We start from the raw sequence: 23,996 nt of genomic DNA, 5'->3' as shown, positions 1-23,996 counted from the left end.
GGCACCCAACAGCAGCATTCACCATGTTTTTTCTCACACCTCCAAATGACACTGAAGAAAGAGGACTCCGGAACTGCTTCAGGAAGTGGTAAGGATGCTGGGATAAGTGTGTCTGTAGCATGGGAAAGGATTCTGAGAGGGGTGATGGCAATGTCTTTTAATGTAATAAATTTTTATTTAAACATCCATCTGCCTTATATTTTGATCACCCTTGAACAAAAAACAAAGAAGCAAGCAGCCTCAGAAGCTTTTGGGTGTTTTGTTTTTGGTACCAGGGATCAAACTCAGGACCTCATAGTTGCCAGGCAGGAGCTGTGCCACTGAGCTACATCCCCAGCCTCAGAAGTTCTTAATTAAATGTGCTCAGCAAAGCAGCTCTGGAAGGACCTGTGAATGCCCAGGTCTGGGGCTTGCTGGGCAGAGGACATCTGGCCACCCTGCTTGGCTTCCAGCACCCTGAGCCCTTACACAGGTCCCTAATTTGACTAAAGTTGTTCAGCCCACTGCTGGTGACAGCTTTGTTCCAGATTTCTGGTTAAGGGTTCTTTGTTCCAGACCCAGCCACCTTAGAGGCCCCAGGAAGTGCTTGAGGGGGCACAATCAGGCCCCTGGCCCCCTGAGCTACACTTAACCATGGTCCAACACACTAACCTTAAGGGTGGCCACCATATCCCCCACCACCTCCACCAATTCAGCTCTGCACACACATGCAGACACCGGTGAAGTCACCTAGGCAGGCTGAACTACAAACTCTAGGTGCCGGAGCAGACCAGCACTCAGCCCTGTTGAGGACGCACTTTGCAGATGGCCCAGGGGTCGGGGGTTGCACAGTACCCAGCCAAGGAAAGTCAGTGTCAAGAGTTTGCCTCGACTTCCCTTCCCCCTCCTGCGAGCCGGTGTGGAGCTGTCACCTATGGGACCTTCTCAGCTTCTTCTTGCTGGGTCCCCTCGCCCAAGCCATATTGTACCAGAGCATATAAGAGGTGCTGAGCTGGGGGAGGTTAGGTCGCTGAGGCCAACTGCCCGCCTCCCTCCTGTCCTTCCTCGGGGATGCCTTAAAGCTCTGTGATGCTGGAGACGCGCTGGACTTATGTGGCCACAGTGGACCCTGGACGGGTAAGCTCTGTGGTTGCAGCTGCCCCAAGAGACCTTGGCTTAGACAGCCAGGACTTCCCACTCCCTCCCCAGAGCTGGACTCGAGACGATGTGGTACTCTCAGGAGCTGCCAGTGGGCGCTCTGCACTGACAACCCGCCAGCCCGGCCTTGCCCGGCCAGCTCTGTCCTGCAGCAACCCAAGCACTGCCACCGGCGCGGTCCCTGGAGGAACCGAGGCCCGACCATGTCCACGCCAGGCCGTGTCCCCCGCGCCTGCCAGCGCGCTCAAGCCTGGGGCCGGAGCCGGGAGAGAAGAGTGGCCAAGACGCACAAGCTGTCCCGGGCCGACGGTCCCGACAGCCGCTGCCCAGCAGACAGGCAGGACCCAGGCCCAGGTGAGCAGAACCCGTTCTCTCCTCCAGGCGCGCACCTGGCCAGCCTTCGCAGGTATGTGCACCTGAAGACCCTTTCCAATGGCCACGTTGGCCTGTGCCACCAGGCAAACCCACAGTGTCACTGTCCTGTGCTCCTCAGGGCACTGGCAGGAGCCGGGTTAATGCCCTTGGCACACAGTTGGCGCCTAACAAGAGCAGGCTATTGTATTAATAAGGTCTGCAGGTGGGCTGAGGCGGGGCACGAGGTATCAGACTGGGTCCAGGAAGACCGGGTCGCGCAGCACTAAATGGGCAAGCAGCTGTGGTGTGGTCAGGGCTGAGTCATCCCTCAGAGAGCCCAGCTCCCTCCACCGCCCTTCACAGCTACCAGGCCTGAAAACTGCTCCTGACCCTGCTGCAGAGAAAGGTGGGTGAGGGGAGGCGGGTGGGTCTTTTGCCCCCTCTCCTCCTGAAGTTGCCTTCCCACGGCGACCCCACAGGGGCACTGTAGGTCAGAGCCCTTTCCCCTGGCACATTGCACCCATTTCTTTCCCATGCCAGCCTACCAACTCCAGGAGAGATGGGTTGGCTTTGGCCAATCAGTGAATCCCAATACAGCATTCTCCTGGATGGCTTCTGGGGGTGGTCAGTTAGTGGCCCAAATTGGCCAGGAGGCCAGAAAACCTGGGTGGTGTGTAGAAGGAGCAGCTCCCTGGCACTTCTGTGATAGACCCTAAGAGATAGGCTCTCTCTTCCTGCTGGACAGAAGAGAGCATTTTTAAAAATTAGAGAAATCCCCCAAATCTGTAATCCCACCCACTCAGGAGACAGGCAGGAAGATCGCAAGTTGAGGCCAGTCTGATCAACATAGCAAGACCATCTCAAAATAAAAAAAGTTTTTAATTGACTCAGGATATAGCTCTGTGGTAGAGCACTCCTAGATTCTACCCCTGTACTGAAAAACTGGATAGATGATTGAAAGGATGGATAGATGGATGGATGGATGGATGGATGGATGGATGGATGGATGGATGGATGGACTTTGTTGGGAATGAAGCAACCATCTCAGAAGTAAACCAGAGAACTATAAAAGAAACACAGAGTTACAGACAGAGTTAAACTGCTGTAACTGGGGATGCTTGAAGCCTGGATGTTATGAGGGAGGGCTTTCCTGCTAAAAGTTAATAAATGCCCTCTTATCTTTGAAGTCAACTTTAGCTGGCTTTTTGTTTGTTTATTTTCCACAACTGGAAGATCCTCGCCTGTATACTCTCTTGACCAAAGAGAAAATAGGTACTCAGAAGGTGTGAGTTTGCCACAAAAAACCCAGGGCTCCCCCACCACTAAACCTGAACAGTACTTCAGATGACAGAAGGGTGCCTCTGTAGCAGAGAGTATATCCAGCCATTATTTGGAACATACTTGTCCCATAAAATTAGCTGGGCATGCTGTATTTTTATTTGCTAAATCTGACTCATGCTTCAGTTTGCACTAGAAAAGGGGAAAACCTAACCTTGAAGCTGGATTATTAATTCTAACCCTCCTGGCACTCGGGGTCATGGCATCACAGCACTGCATCCTCCCCCACTCCCTAGTACTCCCCATGGCCCTCCCAGCCCTGGTGCTTAAGGAACATAGGGACTTGGCTCTTTGCATCTGTCCCACCTCCAAAGTTCTGGACTGATATTTGGGTCCTCTGGCTTTCTACTCAGCCTAGTCTTTGCCTTCCATTTCTGGGTTTCTCCATGTGCTGCATGTTGGACAGCCTGGCTTCTCGAACTGGGCCCTTCTAGAAGTAGCACTTAGCACACTGCTGCCTTCTGCTTCTGGTGGCCCTGGGTCATTCCCCATAGGCACAGGCTGGCCCCATCCCCTCTGCTTGCCAGAGTCCTCTAGGCAGGAGCTGTCCAGAGACCCTCAAGGCCTGGGCCAAGAAGACATGGCCCCAAGACAGCCACTGAGCCCTATCCAGCAGCCTGTAGCCTGCTCCACCCTCCTGCGATTGTGACACCCACATAATCCCTGCCCCCCACCCAAGCCAGAAGGAGCCACCATGCTGAGTGCTGGCTCTGCTTGTTCTGTCTTTAAAGCAGTAGCAATTTATTGTGTCTTTCTGACAGTGGTGGTTTTAGGCTTAGTACAGCAAAGGCGGGGAGGTAGGAGCAGGAAGTGTATGGGGCATGTCTTCCCAGGAGCTGCTTGGTCTTTGCAGACACCGTATGTATCTACATGGTGACACTGGACCTATCTCTTGAGGGGCCTCACCTTATAGTTCCAGGATACTGTTGGTGATGATGACTGCATAAATGTCACCTGGCTATTTCACAGCTGAGATTTTGCTTTTTGATTTCCCATGACAGTAACTTTTGCTGTGATAATGCTAAATATTAGGTATGGAGGTGCAGGTGCCGCCCAGTGCTGGGCAGAGGCTCCCCCTGGCTTTACCCTGCACCCATGCAGGAGACCATGTCCTGCTGTCCTTTTCACAGGGCTGTTGTACCCCAGAGGAGGTTCCAAATGCAAACTGGAGGCAGCATGGCACTCTGCTGTTTTCCAGGTTTTCTGGAAACATATCACCCTAGATAAACCCAAACCAGCCAGTTGGAGTGGGGAGAGCCTAACAGCATAGGAGAGCTGCAGACTTTGCCACTGGCCAAGCCTCTCCCTTCCACTGACAGCAGCATCTGTTTGCTGTGAACAGTGGCTGTCAGTATTGTTCCCATTTTACAGATATGAGGAACTAGTGACTTCCCCAAAGCCCCTCAGTGTCTCCAAGGCCATCCCAAGTTCCTGGGCACACTTTCTGTCAGGCACTCTTTCCTCTAGTAGGTTTCTTACTTGAAATCCAAGAAAACACCAGATAAAGGGCATTCTAAATATATTTCTTTTCTATAGATGTTGATCTCCTGTTACTGGAAAACAGGAATTAGCTTGTCTGCTTGAGGATGTGGTTGGCGCTTTTATAAAAACGATATAGAAGAAAACTGTGCACACTGCCAGCTCCGTTATGCTGCCGACTGCTTCCAGCAGAAGGAGAACCTTCGCGGCCAGATACTTCAGTAAGAACCTTATTTTCTTTGCCTTCATGCTTGACTTTTTCCTTGGCCATGGGGTCATCCATGGTTGCCAAAAGAGGCCCCTCGATAGCAGCATCCGGGGTCAGGGTCCCACCCACTTCAGCTCCTGGGTGCTGGCTGGTGCCCAGCACTCACCCCTGAACTGGGGCAGCTGCTCTGGGTCTACACAAAACAGGCGCCCCCCCCCCGCCATGCCCCCAGGGGCACTGGGCTCTGAAGACACTCAGTTGTTGCAGCTTCTGCCCACTACTGGGGTGGGAGGCTGGGGCTTCGAGGGGAGGGCTGAGGGTCCAGGGGCTGCTGCATCCCTGCTTGGAAATCGTGCAGCTGAGCAGTTGTTTGAGCTACAAGGAGGAAGGGTCAGGGCACCAGTGAGTGACTGGGAGGTGACTGTGAGAAGTGAGTGCTGTGCAGCTGGAGCGCGGCAGGTGCTGGCTGAGATGTGACCGAGTCGCAGGCAGGACGGCCGGTGCTGGCTGGTTCAGTCCTCTGGTGATGGTGCGTGAGCACAGCACAGCTGGCATGGGGCAGGAGAAGGAATAGGTCTCTGCTCCCTACCGGGATCACTGAGGAGCTGCGGAAATTCCCCAGGCTTCTCCTTGAAGATTCGAGCTGAATGGGCTTGGGTGGGTTCCAGCTGAGCCTGCTGCGGAGCGAGGGCCAGGAAGCAGTTTTGTATTGCAGTGAAAGTCACATAACATAAAATGAATCACTCTGAAATATGCACTTCAGTGGAATTCGTCCATTCTCAGTGTTATGTGAGCGCCGCCTCTATCTAGTTGGGGAACATCCTCACCTCCCGCCTTTGTCCCCAGTGAGCAATTGTTCCTCCCTCCACCTGGCACCCATGGATCCGCCTTCCGACTCTGCCTTCTTATCTGTCGAATCAGGCAGTATGTATCTCCTTGTGCCTCATGGTTTTCAGTTAGCCGAATGATTTTGAAACTCATCCACACTACAGTATGTATCTGTACATCATTCCTCTTAGCTGGATTAATGTGTAAGGATCATCTGGTCTCAAACACTTTGGCAGCATCATAAAAATAGCGATGCCAGGTCAGGAAGGTCTGCAGAGGGAAAGGGAGCCAGCCAGGCTAGGAGAGGCAGCTTTTCCCCCATCCTTGGTCTCATGGGTGACCCCTTCTCTCTCTCTCCCTCTCCCTTTCCCTCTTTTGCTATCAGCTGAAGTGATCTGTGGGGAATCTAGACTTTGTCTTTGATATTTTCGGGGAGTTGAAGGTGAACAGAAGGTTCTTGGGGACTAAATTGTACTGTGGTACCTCACTCCGTCACTTTGCCCACAGTTGTGCCAAGTCAAGAAACTTCCAGAACTGTCCTTCTACCAGGAAGCCAAATGCCAGCCAGGTCCCTCATTCATGGGCTGTGCTAAAACACACAGCAATGGCACCACCCATGGCTCTCTCACTGTGGAACCAATCTCAGTTTTCCCCAGGAATTGTCCTGCCACTTCATACTCAATGCACCATCTTTTCTCACCAGCTCCCCGATCTTATAGCCACTGATCTCTCTGACTCTCTCCCCAAAATGGTGGCTTCTCCCTGTGGCTGGCTGTCCTGGGCAAACACCCCCACACACACAAGGAGCCATTGCATGGCTGAGTCCTCCTGGTATGAACACCAGTAGCCTTGGCCCATTCTCCAAAAGAGTAGAGGGCCACTCCAAATCCAGACACTCCTACAGCTCCCAAGCCCCTGGCCACAATCCAACTTCAGGACCAAGGCAGGGGCAGCTTGGAACAGGGACACCTGTCACAGCCTGCCCTGTGCCCTGTCCCTCACTGCTGCTCAAGGTGGGATGGCCAAGGCAGGGAGGCAAGACTCTGTCCTGGGGAGCTGGATATCCAGGGGAGGGGACCGGAAGCAGAGGGAAGGGGACTAAGAGAGAGAAGGTAAGTGGGTGGCATGTTGGGAATCCTGGGTTCTTTCTCATAGTCAGTAGGGAGCAATGGAGAGTTACAAACAGGACTGATCTGATCTGATCACAGTTGTACACAGAAGAATGGCATGGCAGCAGGGCGTGATGCCATCCCGTGTCTGGATTCTTTTTTTTTTTTTTTTTTAAGGTTTTTGCCACCCTGGAGATTGAAACCAGGGCCTTCCCACTGCAACATCCTCTGCCCTTTTTAACTTTTTTATTTTGTGACAGTCTCACTTGGTAGCAAAGTTACCTAGGCTGAGCTCAAACTTGAGATCCTCTTGACCCGTCTCTCACTCCGTACCTCCCTGCAGGCTCCTGTGCCACTCACTGTTTCTCCACTGTTCTTGCTGGCCTCCTCCACACAGCCCTCAGGGCTCGCACATCACTTCCTGCCTGGTTCCTCAAGCTCAATGCCAGCCACACTAGTCTCCTGACACTGGCTGGATGTGCCAGGTTTGTGGGTCCGCTGCCTAACTCTGGACCAGCTCCCCAGACAGCCGCCTGGCTCACAAATTCACCTCCTGAGCATGTTTGCCCTATGCCCCCTTTTGCCAAGGCTGGGAGAACGGAACAGGTCACACAGTCACCTGTCTCGGGTCAACTAGGCAGGGTGAGGGGCTGCATCCTGTCCATCCCAGTGACTCAAAGTCCCCAACTGATGGAGAGCCAGGCTCAGAGCCCATGTCCACCAGGCTGGAGGCCCAAGGCTGAGCTCTGGAGGGTCTCAGACCAGCAGAGAAATCCCCAGCCTGGAGCGGCACATGTCACACTCTACGCACAACTGTGACTCATGACAATCACTGCCCCAACTACCCACAAGGGTACAGGCCCAGCACATGTCCAGGTGGACAGGATGGTGGCACCAGTGACCACAGCCATAACTGCTACCCCACTGCTACTCCAACCCTACATTCCTATGTTTCTTCCTGATTCACATTTCTGCATAATGCTTGTGACTGTGACAGTCACCTCTCCATCACTATAATGAAACACCTGACATCAGGAACTTATAACCAAAGAGGGTTTCTTATTTCTCCAAGTTCTCATGCTTACCCATGAGCCATTGGTACTGTTGCTTTGGGCTGGTGGAAAGGCCGTGCACCATGCAGTATACAAAATGCTCACCTTGTGGCCAGGAAGAGAACGAGAGGAAGAAGCGAGCACAATCTGCTCCCTTCTCAGCACCTTTCAACGGTGCTCCCTTGGGACCCAGCCTTTAAACATGTGACCCTTAGGAGACAGTCAAGATCCAACACATAGCGGTTACTATAGTATTCTCAGCTTATCAATGTAGCAGCTTAATTGGTGTGTAAATTTTAATATAAAATTCATGCAATCTGAGTGCATGAATCAATGGTTTTTAGGAAATTTAATAAATTTATAGAACTATAGTGGTAATCCGGTTTTAGAACATTTCTGTGGTCCCCCAAAACTGCTTTTGTACCCATTTATAGAGTACCCATTTATCTCATGCTGACTAGTCTTTCAAATCAGGCTTCGTTCACATGGCCTGAGGTGTTTAAGGTCTGCTCATGTTTTCGTATGTATCAGAAGCATGTGTCCCTGGGGCTGAGGATTTAGCTCAGTGGTGCCAATACCTGCCTATTCATTTTCTTAATATTCCACTTGCTATTTGAAATACAAAATTTTAATTTTGGTGATATACAGTTTATGTATTTTTTCTTTTGTAAATCATAACTTGGATGTAGTATTTAAGACTTTTTGCATAACCCCAAATTATAAACATTTTGTCTTTTCTTCTAGAAATTGTAGCGGGGCATGGTGGCACAAGCTTATAATCCCAGCACTCAGGAGGCTGAGGCAGGAGGATTGCTGTGAGTTGGAGACCAGCCTGGACTACATAGTGAGTTCCGGGTCAGTCTCAACTACATAGTGAGACCCTGGCCCAAAAACAACCAAAAATGAATGAATAAATAAATAGACATTGTATGGTTTAACACTTAACATTTAGATCTCCAAATGCAGCCACATCCAGAGGTCCTGAGATTGGGGTTTTAACCTCTGATCTTGAGGGATTGCGGCTCAGCACCTGCTTTGCTGGCAAGCAGTGAAGAGCCTGGGCCCAGGAAGAGGCCAGGCAGCACTCTCAGCAGATGCACTGCCTACTGCCCACAGCTAGACCAAGTCAGGGCTGAGTCAGCAGCTGTTCCCAAAGAACCAGCCTTCTGGGTGATTCCTGGCCCTGCCGAGCTTGGAGAAACACGACCCCAGGAAGCCGTGGGATGGGAACCGCAGGCTTGCCCTCCTGTGGGCTCATTCAAGTGCCCAGCTCTGCTGGCTAGAGAGGGCTTCCCTGGGCGTGGGATAAGGGAGTAGAGGACAGGAAGTTCACTGACTGCAGGGCACAGGGCTGTTGAGTGACAGAGGCAGACTTAGCCCCAACCCAAATGGACCCATCTCTACTTCTTTGTTTAGGATGATGACTGCACCCCTGGGCCTCATCCCAAGATCTGCACATACCCATCATCACCTTTAGCATGGCTAGGCTAGGGCTTCAGAGTGGTTTCTCCCAATAGTTTAGCTGTCACAAATGCAGGACCAGTTATCATAGAAACAAAGGTGGCAGGAAGCATCCTGGTGACCTGGGAAGAAGGTAAGGATGGATAGAGAGACGCAGATGCCCTCGATGCCTTCCACGACTGCCCTGCAGACCATTAGGCCCAGAGCTCAGTTAAGACAAGGTCCTTCCTTCTGCCCAGATTCTGCTTCCACTCCTCCCAGGCCCCTGGGCATAACCCAGTGCCTGGTCACATGCAAGTCTTCTTCTGAGGATGGCAGCTGACAAGATTCCCTCATGGATAATCCACAGGGAAAGCCAGCCTGCATCACCCTGCTACTGACTTTATCTTGCCAGCTTTGAAATGATAAAATCTGTCTTTAGAAAAAGCCAGGTCATGGTATAGATCCCGATTCCACCACTTGCTCACTTTTTGGTCTTCTCTGGGTGATGCGAGGTGTGACCAAAAAATACAGTGAATGTTTTTTAAATAGTTTTGCAATAGAAGACTGCCATTAGTTGCCTTCAAAATCCTCCCCCTCACTTTAAACACTCATCCCATTGTTGTTGCCACTTTCTGCAGCTGCTCTGGAGTCCTCTGTCCTGAATGTTTTGGGTTGTGCTGTTGTAGCTGTCTTGATGTCCTGAATCAATTCAAAACATTTCCCTTTCGTGGTCATTTTGACTTTAGGGAAGAGCCAGAAATCACAGGGTGTCAGATCCAGTGAATAAGGTGGATGATAACATACAGTGTTGTCTATGAGCCTTCTTTTCCGTTAGACAGCACTCAGCAACAGCATTCACTGTGTTTTTTATCATACTTTACCATTACAAATAATGTAGCAAGTGAGCTTCCTTCCTCACACCCAAGAGCCCTGGGGGTCCGGGGTCATCATCCAGTGGATGGCACCCTCTCTTGGCACAGGCTGCCTGGATTTATGGCTGGGACGGCAAGCTTCATCCTTTTCCTCCAGAAGCAGTCCCACTGCCCCACATCCTATGCCCGTAGCAAAAATGATCCCAGAGGCCATGTGGACAACTGGAAGCAGAGTCACCAAGAAGCATCTATTCCCCAAAGCAGATTTCTGGACCTGTGCTTTGGTTTGGGGTCTCAGAGTACAGGGCAGAGCCAACAAAGCACAGTCAGCTGCATCATGCAGGGCAGGGGGTGGACACCTGGGCCAGCCTCTCTGTGGGAAGAGGTGGGGCCACCTGGTGTAACAGCTTGGCAGGTGGAGGCTGAGGCACCCTTGCACATGTTCCTCACTGCCTCTGAGAGCATCTCTGGGTAGCCACATGTGACACCTAGGACAGTGGTACCTGGCTCAGCAAATGCTGACTGCCAAAGTAAGGGCTGTGACATTTGCCAAGTGCAGACACTGTGCCCCTGCCCCAGTACCACATGCTCCTGGCCATGTGGGCACAGCACTGGGAAGGCAGTGCTGTCCTAAGCACAGGTGGCTATGTCACCCCATGCCCTCAAACTGGACTACTCCAAGGAAGAATAGGAGACCAGATGTTGGTCACTGCTGCCAGCTATGCCCACTGCCTCATTCTGTGAGTCCAGATATTCCTACCTTCCCATCAAGATGGATTCCTCAGGCAGGGCAGGGCCCCGAGTGCAGACAGAGCCCTCTGCAGAGGACAGAGGGACCCCTTCCTCTGGGCTCCTGGTCCCCACAGAGAGCCCTCTCTGTCCAGTTCAGAGGGAAAGGAGGCAGCCCCATCTTCGAGGGCCTACCTCTGAAGAGGACACATATTCACAAGCTGTCTTCCATCATTGGGATCTTGTACCTTTACATGACGGGTCTTGGTTCTCATTTTTCCCCGTACCCTTGCCCTCCCTTCACCCCCTCCTCCCTTCCCTATTTACAAAAACTTTATTTCCATTTTTTCACTTTCTCATATTTTTTCTTCTCCCTTATTTCCTCTCCCCTACCATTCCCACTTCCCCCACATGTTTAGCCCTTTTCTTCCTATTTCACATTGTCAATTATACCATTAGGATCTTATGTACATTAGGATCTTATGTACAATTATGTACAGTTTTTCACACCAGAGAAACTATTTGTTATTTACATGTGTGACATTTATTTCACTTGAGTATATCCTCAATATGTATCCATTTTCCTATGAATGACTAAGTTCTCATTCTTTATGGCTGACTAGGATTCCATTTTGTAGAAAAACCACATCTTCTTTATCCAGTCTCCAACTGATGGGCAAATGGACTGTTTCCAAGTTTTAGCTATTACAAACTGTGCCGCTATAAACATGGGCATGCATACACCACTCTGAAATGATTCTTTTAGTTCTTTTGGAAAGATACCCAGCAGAGGGATGGCTGGGTCAGATGGAACATCTAATCCTAGTTCTCTGATGTATCTCCATATTGAAAATTGACAGGAGCTGGGCAGTCACACCGTCCCACTGCAGACACTTGCTGCCAGTGGGCTTCCAGGCTGCCACACTTCTGCCTGACCTTCAGGGGCACTGACCCCCATCTCCGTTTCAGTCATCCACTAGAATGACTCACAGAATGCAACTCAGGAAGACCAGATAGAAGAGATGGTAAGGGCAGGACACGGGGAGGATGGAGCATCACTGCTCTGGGGGTCCCAATACTGAAGCACCCAAGCCCCATCGTTGAGTCTTCTGTACCTGGTGGGTCAAATTCATGGCTTTTGATGACAGAACTCCACATCCAGTGCCTCCCAGTGGGCCCTTGAAGCCTCAGTTATGTGCAAATACACCCAGGAGGGGGAGTGGAATATCTTCCGCCTTCCAGGAAGCTCTGGTGATGATACCATGGGTTTGGGACCTCAGCCAGGGCTCCAGCTCCAAAACCAAAGATTTCCCAAGTGTCACTTGTGGCCCCTCTCAGCAGCCACCACTGAGTGAAGGCTGTAGGGTTTCGGGTCCATCTGGACACCATCTGCTCTGTTCAAGTCCTCACAGTGACACTGAGACATAGGGGTCATCATGATTCCAGATGAGACCCAGAGGCTTAGGGCCAGGGGAAAACAGAGTCAGACCCCACCTCTGGCCCACCAGCACCGTGTCTGGTCCACATGCTGGGCTTGCAGGCTGGAGTCAGCCCATGCAACACAGCCAACAAGTCCCTGCTGGGGAGTCTCTATTACAACTGGATCCAGATCCAATGTAGAAGGAGATAGGGTTAGCGAATGCAGAATTATCACCAAAGAGGTCCCCCAAAGAGGAAATGAAGGCCTCAACTCCCCTTCCCACACACTCTGTGGCTCCTCATCACAGAGAAACATTTCAGGATGAGTCACTGAGAGGCAGAGCTAGATAGCAAACAGCCAAGGGACTTCAGCTTGAGGAGCGGATGGGAACACCGCTTAATGAAGATCCATTCAGAGAAGAACAGGGCCAGGTTTTAGGGATTTGCTGAGGTGGGCTGACATCTGGCTGATGGTTATCTCAGGGCTGGTTGCAGAATGACTCTGGACAGTCCTGGCTGCTTGAGGGGATGATTCTGGCTTTCTGAGACCATTATCTCTGTGTGGGGCAGTCTCAGTCTGATGGAGGCTCTGTGGAATCCAGGTGACCACAGGTTGAGGACAATGACAGGCGACTTTGGGCTCAAACTCCTGACTAGTGAAATGTCTCTGTAAATCTCTTATCTCTGGGTCCTCCATTTTAAAGGCGGATGAGATAAGTTATGTAAATACAGAGCTAATCTGCCTTTTGCCCACACTCTAAGTGATAAACATGCCTATGTGCAGAGCTGAGCAGTTTAAATTTAAGGTAATAAGCAAAGGTCCAGCTTTGCCTGTTTTTACTCACCTAATGGGCATCTGTGGGCCCTAATGAAGTCATTTTTTTTTTAAAGCAAAAGCCCCTTTCAACGTTCTGACTGCCTCAAAAGTAAGCACAAATCGTGCTTTTAATGAACAATAAGTTAAGGGCCTGAGCGTTTGATCTCTGTCCCTGTGTCTCTCTAACTGTATCACCATCACAAACCAGCATTGAAACTCAAAAGGTAAAGTGTTCTGGCGTTGAGGCCTGTGAGCTGGCATGTCTGCTGGGGCCGGTGGTGAGTCGGCCTTGCTTCGGTGTGCAGTGCCTCCCAGCTGTCAGTGGGGGTAAAAATGGGTTTAATATGGCCATGTGTCTCAGGAAGCAGAGGGATGTCAGCAATTTGGAAGATTTTTGTTTTGTTTGCAGTACTAGGGATTGAACCCAGGGCCTTCATGAGCTACATCCTCAGCCATTGTTTATTTTTGATTTTGAAACAGAGGCTCGTGCCAAGTTGCCCAAGTTGGGCTCTATTTTATAATCCTCCTGCCTCTGCCACCAGAGTGCTGGGATTACGGGTAAGTGCCACCACATCTGGAAGATTTTTGCAGTCAGTCTGCCAAAGAAGGGATATGACTGCTTCTAAGAATTGGAAGCTTATTTGCTCTAGTCTGTTGGGCTAGGTTGCCTAAAAGGAGCTTAGCATTTGGGGAAGCACTTTCTGCTCTGGGCAGTGAAGGCATGGCAGGCTGTGGGAGTGAACGTGCTCCAGTGTTGGGGCTCCAGGGCCTGGGTGTGGCAGGGAATGCAGAGGCCACCACTATGGATCCCCGAAGCTGACACACCACCAGATTTTCCCTCTCTAAAGTCTGTCCCCAACTGGAAGAAAAGGCCCAGTGGAGCAGGTGTGCATGAGGCTCTCCTTCACAAAGGGCAGGAGACCACCACTTCAGTCCTGCGAGAAGCAGAAGGTGCTTTAAGAACAGGCTTCCCAGTAAGAATGCAAAGTAAGCAGCCCTGGGCCAGTCTTCTCAGAGCCTCAGCTTGCTCATATGTAAAACAGGGATGAGACCCACTTCCCCAGGCTGTGAGGTCGTAGAGGAAGTTGTCAGTGACAATAATCTCCTGCCCTTTTACTCAACCCTAATAGCAGGGATGAGTATTTAGGTTGTTGTTAAATCATGTCTATGGACCAGGTTCTGTGTGCCAGGGAATTCTTATGCATACTGTATTAATCAGCTTTTCTGTTACTGGTACAAAATACTTGACACTAGAAACGTAAAGGAGAATTTAATTTGTCTCATGGTCTCAGAGTTCTGGCTCCAGAGAGAACGTGGCAGGATGGCTTGGTAGAACAAAGCTGCTTAGTTCATGATAGCCAGAAGCAGAACAGAGGAAAAGCACCAGAGAGGAAGGGGAGAGATATCAGGTATAACACCCAGGGTCACTCCATGACCCACTCAGAGATACCCGGAGTGTGCTTTACTAATCCCTAGACAGCACCCAAACCAATCAAGTTGACAATTCAGCTTCCCTGTCACAGGTACCTTGTTTGAACAATAATCTGAGCTGGGTATGATCATGACATTGTAAGACCTAAAGTCTCACTTCCACTCCACGGAGTGTGAACAGCCGAAAGGCCTCCACAATGCTAATCTCACTTCCACTCCACGGAGTGTGAACAGCCGAAAGGCCTCCACAATGCTGAGTCCTATAGCCCAAGGATGGCTCCGGAAGCAAGACCCAGGGCCTTACTTCTGAAAGCCGTGAACAGCCAAAAGGGCCTCCACGATGCTGGGACCTATAGCTCAGTGAGGCTCTGGGAGCTCAACAGAGGAATGAGTAACCCAGGAAGGAACACACCAGGCTAGATGGTAAAAAGACCTTTATTAATCTGGCCAGGATGCACTACGGGAGCCAAGTAGCTCAGAGAGGAAACTGCTCAGGGGCTGAGGTCCTTTTTATAGGGTTTTTCTAAACAAAAAATCAGGGCATTCACAGAACTGCCAGAGGACAAGATTCCAAACACACTGCTTATCTTATGCAGGAAATGTTCTATGGTCAACTTTTGTCATACCATTTGCCCCTGGGCAGGCTGTTAACCAAGTTAGCAATTAGCATATGAAGAAGCACAGTCTCTGGCCTATTAGCATGGAGTCACTTTAGCTCATTCAAGTCTTACAACATCACTCACACCCATCTAACTGAATGACCGAGTGCAGCTAAAGGAGTTAGGTGTGGCAGGACTTGAATCCAGTTCTGTCTGTCTTGGTCTCCTCACACTATAGTCACACCACTATAGCCCTGTCCCCATTATGCAGCACTGCAGCTCATGAACTGGCTTCATAAGTGCATGTGTAACATTTGCAGTAAGCTCAAGTTAAGGCCATGACACTGGATACCAGATGGGTCTAATAGTCACCAGGTAGGAGTGTCACCATGGAGAGAACTGGTTTCACAGAAACCCCAACCTTTGAAAAGAACAGATGCCACATTAGGGTCTTAACAGTGAGACCCCTTCACCCTAACCACCCTGACTCTCTCGGTGACATGAGTCCTTCCCACAGGTTGGCTCAGTGTAGCTGTCTGTGTGTGGATCCAGGCCTGTTCTCTCATACTTGAAAGATACCGTGGGGTTTCCAGGCCAGTTCCTGCATTTCCCAAGTGAGAAAATGGAACCACTGAGGGAAATGAGGAGCTTCCAGGCTAGATGGGGTCTAAAGTGTTCAGACCAAGCGCTGACCTGACCAGGTGGTATTCATGACCCCATTCTAAAGAAGAGAGGGCAGAAGCCTGGATAGGGCCAGTGGCTGTGCTGGGGGTGGAGGCCATGTGTGACCACAAGATATGAGTCAAGCTGAATCACAGAAAACACACACACACACACACACAGTATTGCACATGGAAGGAAGAAAAACCCATTCTAACCACCGGTCGTCTCAGGAAGTGATATTTTGGGACTGATTTGACTGCCCCTGCAGAAGTGTGACAGCAAGTGAGTCACAGGACACTGTGGGCCAAGTTCCTCTTTGGACTGTGCCCCTCCCTGAGGACACTCTCCTGGGGCAGTTCTGGTGCCAACCCCAGGCCCACTCTGACAGCAGCTGAGCAGGGAGGGGCCCAGGTGGCATATGGGTCACCCCTTCCCTTCCAAGGGTTCTAAAGGGGAACAGTGGCCCCCAGCCCGGACCCCTAAGTGGGGTCTGTCATTCAGTCTACCTTTCCATGTCACCGCCGATTCCAAACTCCAGCCAAAGAACCATTACAAGTCCGTTGCGCATGACTCATGTCTCGACTTAAGACAGTCCTAAGGGACCTGGAGACATAGAGTGGATACGGGTGACATCTTTTCTTGAGAACCCAGTAGGAGAGTGAAGATAGCAGAGCAGGAGCCAAAACTGCTACCACCACTGTTTCTTTCTGCCACTCCAGGCCTCCATCTTTGCTCAATCTGCCACCGGGGGGCAGCAGAGAGGTAGCAACATTTCTGAAGGCCAAGCTCCCTGCCAGACAACCACTTGGGCCAAGCAGTCCCCCCAGAGGGGACCAGGCAAGGTCTGCCAGCTAGGCACCTGTAAAAGTAAGGTATTTGAGATTCCCCAGCACACACAACCTGGTCCACAAGTGGGATTTAACGACATGAATACCCATCCCTGCTGCAAGGGACATACAGGCCTTCTTCATGACCTCACTGCCCCATAAGGTGGCTCTCAACCCTGTTTTATATGTGAGGAAGCTGAAGGCCAGAGAAGTTAATGACTGGCCCATGTTCCCAGAGCTAGCACAGGCAGGCCAAGGCTTTGAACTCAGGTTTCCTGGGTTCCAACCCTGAAGTATTCTTCATGATTCTTTTACAAATTGCCACCCTGGGACGGTTTGCACCCTGGGGTGACCACATGGGCAAGTGGCAGGGACAGGAGTGGTCAGCCACCTCTGCCAAAACCTTATGTGTTACACAGTTCCCCGTGCATAGGGAAGGAAAATGAGGTCAGGTGTCAAGGTTGCAAGGTACAACATGGTCAGACCAAGGGTGGTCCACTCAAGCTCTGCTCCTCCTGCCCCAGGTGCCCAGGAAGGCCATGCACAGTTGACCAGTAGCTGAACTAGAACCAGGGACATTTTGTTATTTAAAGAAGCAGGTGTGTTGATTTGACTTTATTAATGCCCAGTGTAAAATATTCTGAGACTAAGCATTGTGTATAGGGTGAGTGAGGCAGGACTACCTCTCCCCAGCAGGTGATGGGAGCTCAGCTCATGCCTGTGTCCCCCTCCCCTCTCACTACTTTAATTGTAACTTTTTTGTGGTGCTGGGGATTGCACTCAGGGCCTCACTCGCTAGGCAAACACTCCACCACAGAACTTCATCTCCAGCCCCTTTTTCCTTACCTTAGGGCTCTCAGAAATTGGGGGCTAGCTCCTCCAGTTGTCTTACAAGGACCAGTGTGCAGGAAGCCACTTGTCTATATTTTATGGATGTACTAAGCATTGTGCAACATATTTAAATTCCTGATCTCCAGGACACCCTTTCAAGGGGCCCATTGTGACAGCTGAGATAACTGAGCCACCAAAAGATGAAATGATTTGTCTAGGACACAATGGTGCCAGATTCTGATCCCAAGACAGTTCGATTCCAGAGCCCAAGTACTGTGGGTGATATCACTGTGTTCTGTGACTTAATAGAAACCAAAATGTTTCGATCAGACTACAGAGGCTTAGAAGAACATATGCATCTGCAGAGTGTTGACAGCCAGGTCCCCTTGGCACTGGTGCTTGGTGCACCCTAAAGAGCAAATGCTACCCTTTCTGGGTGTGGGGCACAGGAATGTGTCCTGGTCTCACTTCCTCTGAAGTAGCCTCCCCTTTCTGTCCCAACTCCATTGCATCTAGACCTTGCCTGGTGAACTCTACAAGGCTCTGAACAGGGAAGTGGTATTTGCCAAAGGCGGGAGGTTACTGGCCACATGCCCACTCTAATGTGGGGTACAATTCGGCACACAGATGCTTGTCCCCAACAGTGGGTTATGGCCCTATGTGCCATCATAAGCTGAGGACAGCAGAGGTCCAAACTGCACCACACACGTCACTGCCCTGACACCAAGCTCAGCTGAGCAAAACAGCACCCCAGAATAGCCTCCATCTCTTCCCCCGCAACCCTTGGGCTGGTCAGGAGCTGTAGCTTGCTGCCTCACCTGGTGTTGCCAGAGACATGACACAGCGTATCGTCAGCCTGGGGAGAGACCATAGTTCAGAATGTGTATTATTTTCTATTGAATATGCATTATTTTCATGTTGCCTTAAAGGCAAACATCGTTAAGCTGATTCATCAGCTGAGTTTCCCTGATTAAAGATTCCCCTGGTTGATTTGGGTTTTTGGTTAACTTCTAAAGTCCTCCAATGTTGATTTGCCAGTTTGGGGCACTTTTCGTTGTCAGAGACACAGACATGTGAAATTTCTTACTCTGCCGTTTCACTGATTTCATGCCTCACCTATTTATTTTAAAACACGAATCTTGAATGTCCTACTCAGCATTTTTAGTTTGGCGAATTGGTTTGCTTTGTTTACAGAGGTACTTGGGGAATGTGTGGTCCATGATACCGCTGCCATTAGGCTTCACCAAGAATGTCCCAGCCCACTCAGGCTGGCAGGGTCCGTCTACTCCTGTTAGTTCTGGAAAATCTCTCCTGGGCCATGCCCACTGACCACTGGCCCCTGCTCCATCTCTGACCCTCTCCTAGGCCCTGCACAGAGTGAGCCCAACTCACTGTCCTGGCTTCTCCCCTGCCCAGTCACGTTCTCTCTCTCTCCTTAGCAAGCCCCCTCCCTCTTCCAAGCCAGTTTCCAGTGTTCAAGGTTCTGAGTTTAGTCTTGGCTTCTCTTCTTTTTTTGCATCTGTCTAGTGGTCTGTCAAAGTTTATGACACAAACTTACATCCAGCTCTCTCCTCAACATTCCTATATGGGTGTCCCATGGAGGGTAGAACCAGACCAGGAGGACAAGCCAAGATGAGATCTTCTCTGTCCCAAGGTCTAGCGAGAGTGGCCATTTAGGATTGGCTTAAGTGGCCTCTCCTTGGTCTCCACTAATGACCCAGAAACTAAGCAGAGCAACTGAAGCAGTAACAGGGCCTGTCCTTGCAGAGGAGGGCTGAGTGTGAGAAGCTGGAGCTATGAAGTCACCGTCTCCTTAGGAGATGGCAGAATCTGTGGGCATCTATTTTGTGAGTGGTGTGGGTGATATTGAGGGTCATGGAACTTGGCAGATAGATGCTCATCCCTGACTGTAGAAAGATAGTTTCAGTCCCAAGGCAGTGGTAATATCACAGGAACTACATCCTGGTGAGGAGAAACTGCTCCCCAGAGAAGCCCCACTGTGATAGGGGGAATCCTAGGAGCTGAGCCACGGGAGACAGGACAGATATAGTGGTCTGTGCAGTCCACAGGTGGGTAGCAAGGCAGGAACAGGCTGTGGAATAGTTAAAGATGAAATTTAAAAGAGAGAGGGTAAGGAGTGTCAGTCAGAGGGAGGAGGCTCACCCAGCAGCACCCTGGGGAAGCTTAGCTCTCCATTAGTCCTGACCAACACCAGAAATGCATGGCAGGCTGGAGAGGCCAGGGCCGGGCCTGGAAGGAAGGTGTTCAGTGATCAGGCTGATGGCAGGGAAGAGACAGAGAAGGAAGTGACTTCAGTGGGAGAAGGACGAAGTGGCGGAAGGTGGTGCCCTCAGTACTGATTCAGGAAGATGAGGAATTGAGAGAGAAGAGCGATATGAAAATATGGACCTCAAATTGAATCCTGGGCCTGAGAGTCACAGAAAGGCAGCCCTAACTCTAAAGCCAGGACAGGAATTAACTGGAAGTTTACAACACCCTTGGGGGTTCTGGAGAGCCGGGCTCCGGGGCAGGAATGACAGTGGTTCCAGCAGTCCTAAGAGCCAGTGGGCAGCATGTGGGTAGGACACCTTCCCACACCTCAGGGTGCCATGTTACTCTGGACAGTGTCCCTGACCCAGCTGTGAAGTCCACTCCAGATTCAAAATCCAGGCAAGGGCATGCGGCTGGCCAAGCCTCAGTCACATGGTCACATCTGCCTGCCTGCTGGGGACAGAGCAGATCAGTTCCTTATGGCCTCATAGAGGGAGATGGGGAGCTGCTCCAAATCAGGGAGGGACTGGGTATTGCTCAGCCAAAACTGAGTTCCACTCCCCCGTGACAAGGAGGTCCTTAGAGGGGAGACTGACTGTCTCTTCCCTTGGAGAAAGAAACCAGGGAGTGTTGCAGGTGCAAAAGGAGGAATGTTGGTAGGGAAGGGGACAGGGGTGCCCAGGGCAAGCAGTGTCCATCTGCCAGAGGTGTGGGATGAGGTATGTGACAGCCGCAGGAGAGATGTGAGGGAGTGCAAGGGTGCCCGGGAAATTCCTGCTCTTTCCATCTGTTCCATCCCAGCCTTTCCACAGCAGCAGCTGTTTTCACCAGGGAGAAGCCTTGGTTTTCAGCAATGTAAAACTGACTCAAAACTGACTCATCAGCTCCCAAAATCTACTCCTTCCCTGAAGCTTCACTGCAGGCACACCTCCTTGTTGAAGCCCAGTAAAGACAGGGGAGGCCAGCAGTACCCAGGCAGCTGTGCTGGTGGCACCCTCCCCTCCTCCTGCCCCACACTGCTTAGAGGACAGGTGACAGCTCCCTGGCATCCCAGAGCATGTGGCAGGTCCCTGTGGCCTTGGGCACAGTGACAAGGGAGATGGAAAGATGGCAGCCACTAGCCATGTTTTTGGTCCTAGCCACTCTGCGTGGTTTCAACCTTCTCCTACAAGGAACTCCCTAGCTGATTTCCTTGGTTTAACCCTGGCATGGCCAATTACAAACCACCAGCATGGTGTCACCAGATGTAGTACTGGGAAGAGAGCTGTATTTGCCCCATACACAGTGTTCTCCAGAAGGACCAAGATAATAAAATGGAGTTGGAGATAAGGAGGAGTTGAGAGTCTGTTGGCTGTGTTTGAAATACAATTTATTTAATTCTAAATTAATGCAATTTAATTTCTAGTGATATCTCCCTTAAATCTCTGGCTTGCAAAGTACCTGAAAACAAAGGTCAGGTCTCTTGCCCATGGGTGCCAGGTGGTTGATCCAGCACACCCCTTGGGAGGAACAGGAGGAACTGGAGAGAGTCTGGGGGCTGCCCGAAGACCTTCAGTGAAGGGCTGGGGCGAAGACACCAGGGGACAGGCACTGCAGAGTCAGGGGAGCACTGTTCCCAGCTCTGCACCAGAAGGGCTAGTTCTGGTCCTCTGGCAGCTTCTGGCTGCAACCTGCCCCCCCCCACACACACACACCCAAGGCTAGAACCCTTGGCTTTGCCTGTGAAGCCCAAACCCAGCCTTCTCATCCCCTCTGCTGGACACTTTTAAGCAGTGCATGGTCTATACAACAGTGTTGTGTGGCCCTCGGTGGAATGAAGTTGTCTCCCTTAGGCCTCAGAAACCATGCCCCTCTTCTCTTTCTGACTGGGAGACTGATTAGCAGATGCACCTCTTCATGAGAAACCTTCCTTGGAGTGGCAACAGGCAAAGGTTCCCTCCAATGGTCCTGGGCCCAGGGATATGCAGCTATCTTCAGAAGCAATATTCTCACCCCTGGCTTCATAGAGGGCCTGTAGAGATTTTCAAACCCCCAGGGCCACCATACATGCTGGACTGGTCCCTCAGAGCTACAGGGTGAGACACAGGTACTGGTTATCAAAGCTTTCCAGTGTGAAGCCAGGCTGGGGAGCCCCTGTTGTTTTGTTTTGTTTTGATTTGTTGTGTGGTGTCTTATGATCCTCCTGCCTTGGCTTTCCAGTGCGGGGTGACAGGCATGCACCATCATGTCTGGAGAGCATGTTGTGAGGGCACCTGGGGGCGGGCCAGCTGAGGTTGGTGGGTGGAAGTCCACTTTCCAGAGAGCTCATTCCCTAGTGCCCACCTCACCTCTCAGTGCCTGCCCCAGAGCAGCTCTTGGGAAATGCCCAGAGATTCCAGGCAGGAGAGGGAGGAGGCTGGACCCAGAGCCATGGCTGGAAGGGCAGCCTGTGTGAGGACCAAGGAGAGGGCCAGCTCTCAACCTCCCTCCTTCCTTGGCCTGAACCACTTAAAAGTCAGGGAAAAGGGCACCTCCTTCCAATAAAAGTTTCTACAGGAAGTCACTGTGTCCCACTTTGGCCCCGCTCCTGTCCCTCCTTCCACAGTTCCCACATCCCTTCCAGATAGACCCTAGGATCCTTCAGGGGGAGGAACAGGGTGCAAGGCCTGAGGGCAGTGAGGAAGGAGCTGATGTGGCCCCAGCCCCCCAGGTCACCTTCCCCAGGCTCCAGCCTTTTCCCAGCTTGACTGCTGGGTGTGAGCCCAGAGTCTGTGGTTTCGTCCATTCCAAACTCCCATCCCCAGAAGAGCAGGCCGGTGAGCCTGGTGACTTAATGTCACTAGGGGAAACAGCTGCACAGGAAAGGGGCCTGGAGGTGGTTTCTTAACCAAAACAAGGGTGAGCAGGCTACACTCCTGTCTTGCCTGGGACTTGGAGCACCAGCCAGGCTGCATTACTCACACAGGCTTCCTGATTGCTCAAGATATTGTCACAGGCCACGGGGCTCACCCTGTGACCCTGGTGTCAACATTAGGAGTTCCAGCTCTGTGGTGTCCACACTGCTCTTGGGTGGCCTCGGTCTCAGCCTGACCCTGCCCGGACCTGGCCCTCAGGGAAGGGATCAGGGCCTACGTGCCTCGCAGTCTGCTCATCTTCTTCGTTAGCCCAGTGAATGCTCTGAGACGCTCTGTGCGCGGGCCCAGACCCGTGCTGCCCCTTTACCCATGGCCAGCATTCCCAATAGGTCTCTGCCTTCGCCCGGGCCGCTCGGGATTTGGACCTCTGGAGACCACCAGCTCCTTCTGAAAAGTACCTGCCTTCCAATATTGCTGGGCCTATGGGGCGGGGCCTGCAGGAGTCAGCCTTTTGTACCGAAGCGCTCTCCGACCCGGGCCGGGCAGCCACAGTCCTGTGCCCTTCTGGCGGCCTCTCAGTGGCCACCTATAGGATGGCGCCCAACAGGATGGGAGCTCCACGCGTGGACCACGGCGACTCCTGGAACCTGCCTGCTAGTGGGGAAGATCCCCGGGCTCGGACACCCACTTCCCGGCTTAGCTCCCCGCCACACACACACCGCCACGCCCTCATGGCCAAGCCCATCCTCGCGCCTCTCCCTTTCAGACGATCCCGAGGCGCCCCGCCCTCCAGAGCCCCGCCCCTTCCCTCCGCCCCTCCTCCTGTGCACGGAGTCTAGAGCCCGGGCAGCTCAGAGGGACCGCCAGGGCGACCCCGCCCTGGCCCGGTGATCGATCACCAAAGATCCCTGTGTCTTTAATGGACCGCTTGGATGGGAATTAATTCTGGGATGAATAAATAATGCATCGAAGTTTACGTAGTCCTAGGCGAGCCATCCGTCCGGAGCCAGGAGAGGGAGCCAAGGGGCCGCGAGGGCGACGCCAGCTGCAGGGGGCGACAAGCGGGGCGTGAAGCGCCCAGCAACAGCGCAAAAAGAGGGACGTGGATGACGGGCTTGGGCCGGTGCGTCCGGCCCCGCGGCTGCAGGAGCATGCTGAGCCCGAAGATCAGACAGGCCCGCAGGGGTGAGTCCAACTTTCGGTTCCGCTGGGCGTGCTGGGGCCACCTTGGACCTCGGTGAGCACGCTGGTGACGGATGTGCGACGCCTGGGCTGCGTGGAGCCCAGACTGCCATGGCCAGAGAGGGGTTGGTGATGTCCTCCAACATTCCGCGTTGTCCAGCCACCCTCTGTTACTCTAGGTGACCAGAGGAAGACTTTGGGGGAACGTTTGCTTCTTTACTGAAAGAGAAATGCCCAGGATTGGCCCACAGCAGATATATGGTGATGCCTCGGCTCCTCCAGACTGAGGCCCAGTGAGGGGCTCACACTGCAGCCTGGGAGTTTGCTCAGGAGCCTGGAGAGGCAAGGACTTGCCAGCCTTTCTACCAGAATAATGCCCAGAAAACTGCAGCTGAGCCTGGAGTAGGGGTGGGTGAGGCACAGGTTCAGGGGCAAGGGAGAGATAGGATCTGGAGAATCTAGGACTGGGCAGACAGAGTGGCTGAGGACTCTGGATAGGCTGAATATCACATCTCCCTGGACAGTGACTTCCTGGCTAGGGCAAGTTCAGATGAAAATGTGTCTTTTTAGGAA

General features: G+C 51.9%; 1 protein-coding gene across 7 annotated transcripts in view; it reads left to right on the top strand.

Annotated features, from left to right (window-relative positions):
* Positions 1 to 1,275: 1,275 nt before the first annotated feature.
* The window catches only part of Arhgap22 (Rho GTPase activating protein 22), a 165,707-nt gene continuing 142,986 nt past the window's right edge, over positions 1,276 to 23,996 (top strand). For 3 of the 7 annotated variants that reach the window (XM_033761827.1, XM_033761809.1, XM_033761808.1), the window contains exon 1: positions 1,276 to 1,491. In XM_033761827.1, coding sequence (XP_033617718.1) covers positions 1,341 to 1,491 — 151 coding nt within the window. In that variant the 5' untranslated portion in view covers positions 1,276 to 1,340. Of the gene's footprint in view, positions 1,544 to 1,851; positions 1,898 to 4,365; positions 4,530 to 23,071; positions 23,427 to 23,996 lie in introns of those variants that run through there. The other 4 variants (XM_033761817.1, XM_033761826.1, XM_033761823.1 and 1 more) reach the window with 4 other exon arrangements.

Source organism: Fukomys damarensis, unplaced genomic scaffold (genome assembly GCF_012274545.1).
Source record: "Fukomys damarensis isolate Sample0158 unplaced genomic scaffold, DMR_v1.0_HiC HiC_scaffold_1, whole genome shotgun sequence".
Taxonomy (NCBI): Eukaryota; Metazoa; Chordata; class Mammalia; order Rodentia; family Bathyergidae; genus Fukomys; species Fukomys damarensis.
Note: the sequence above shows the minus strand (reverse complement) of the source record. Positions and strands in the feature narration are given on the sequence as shown.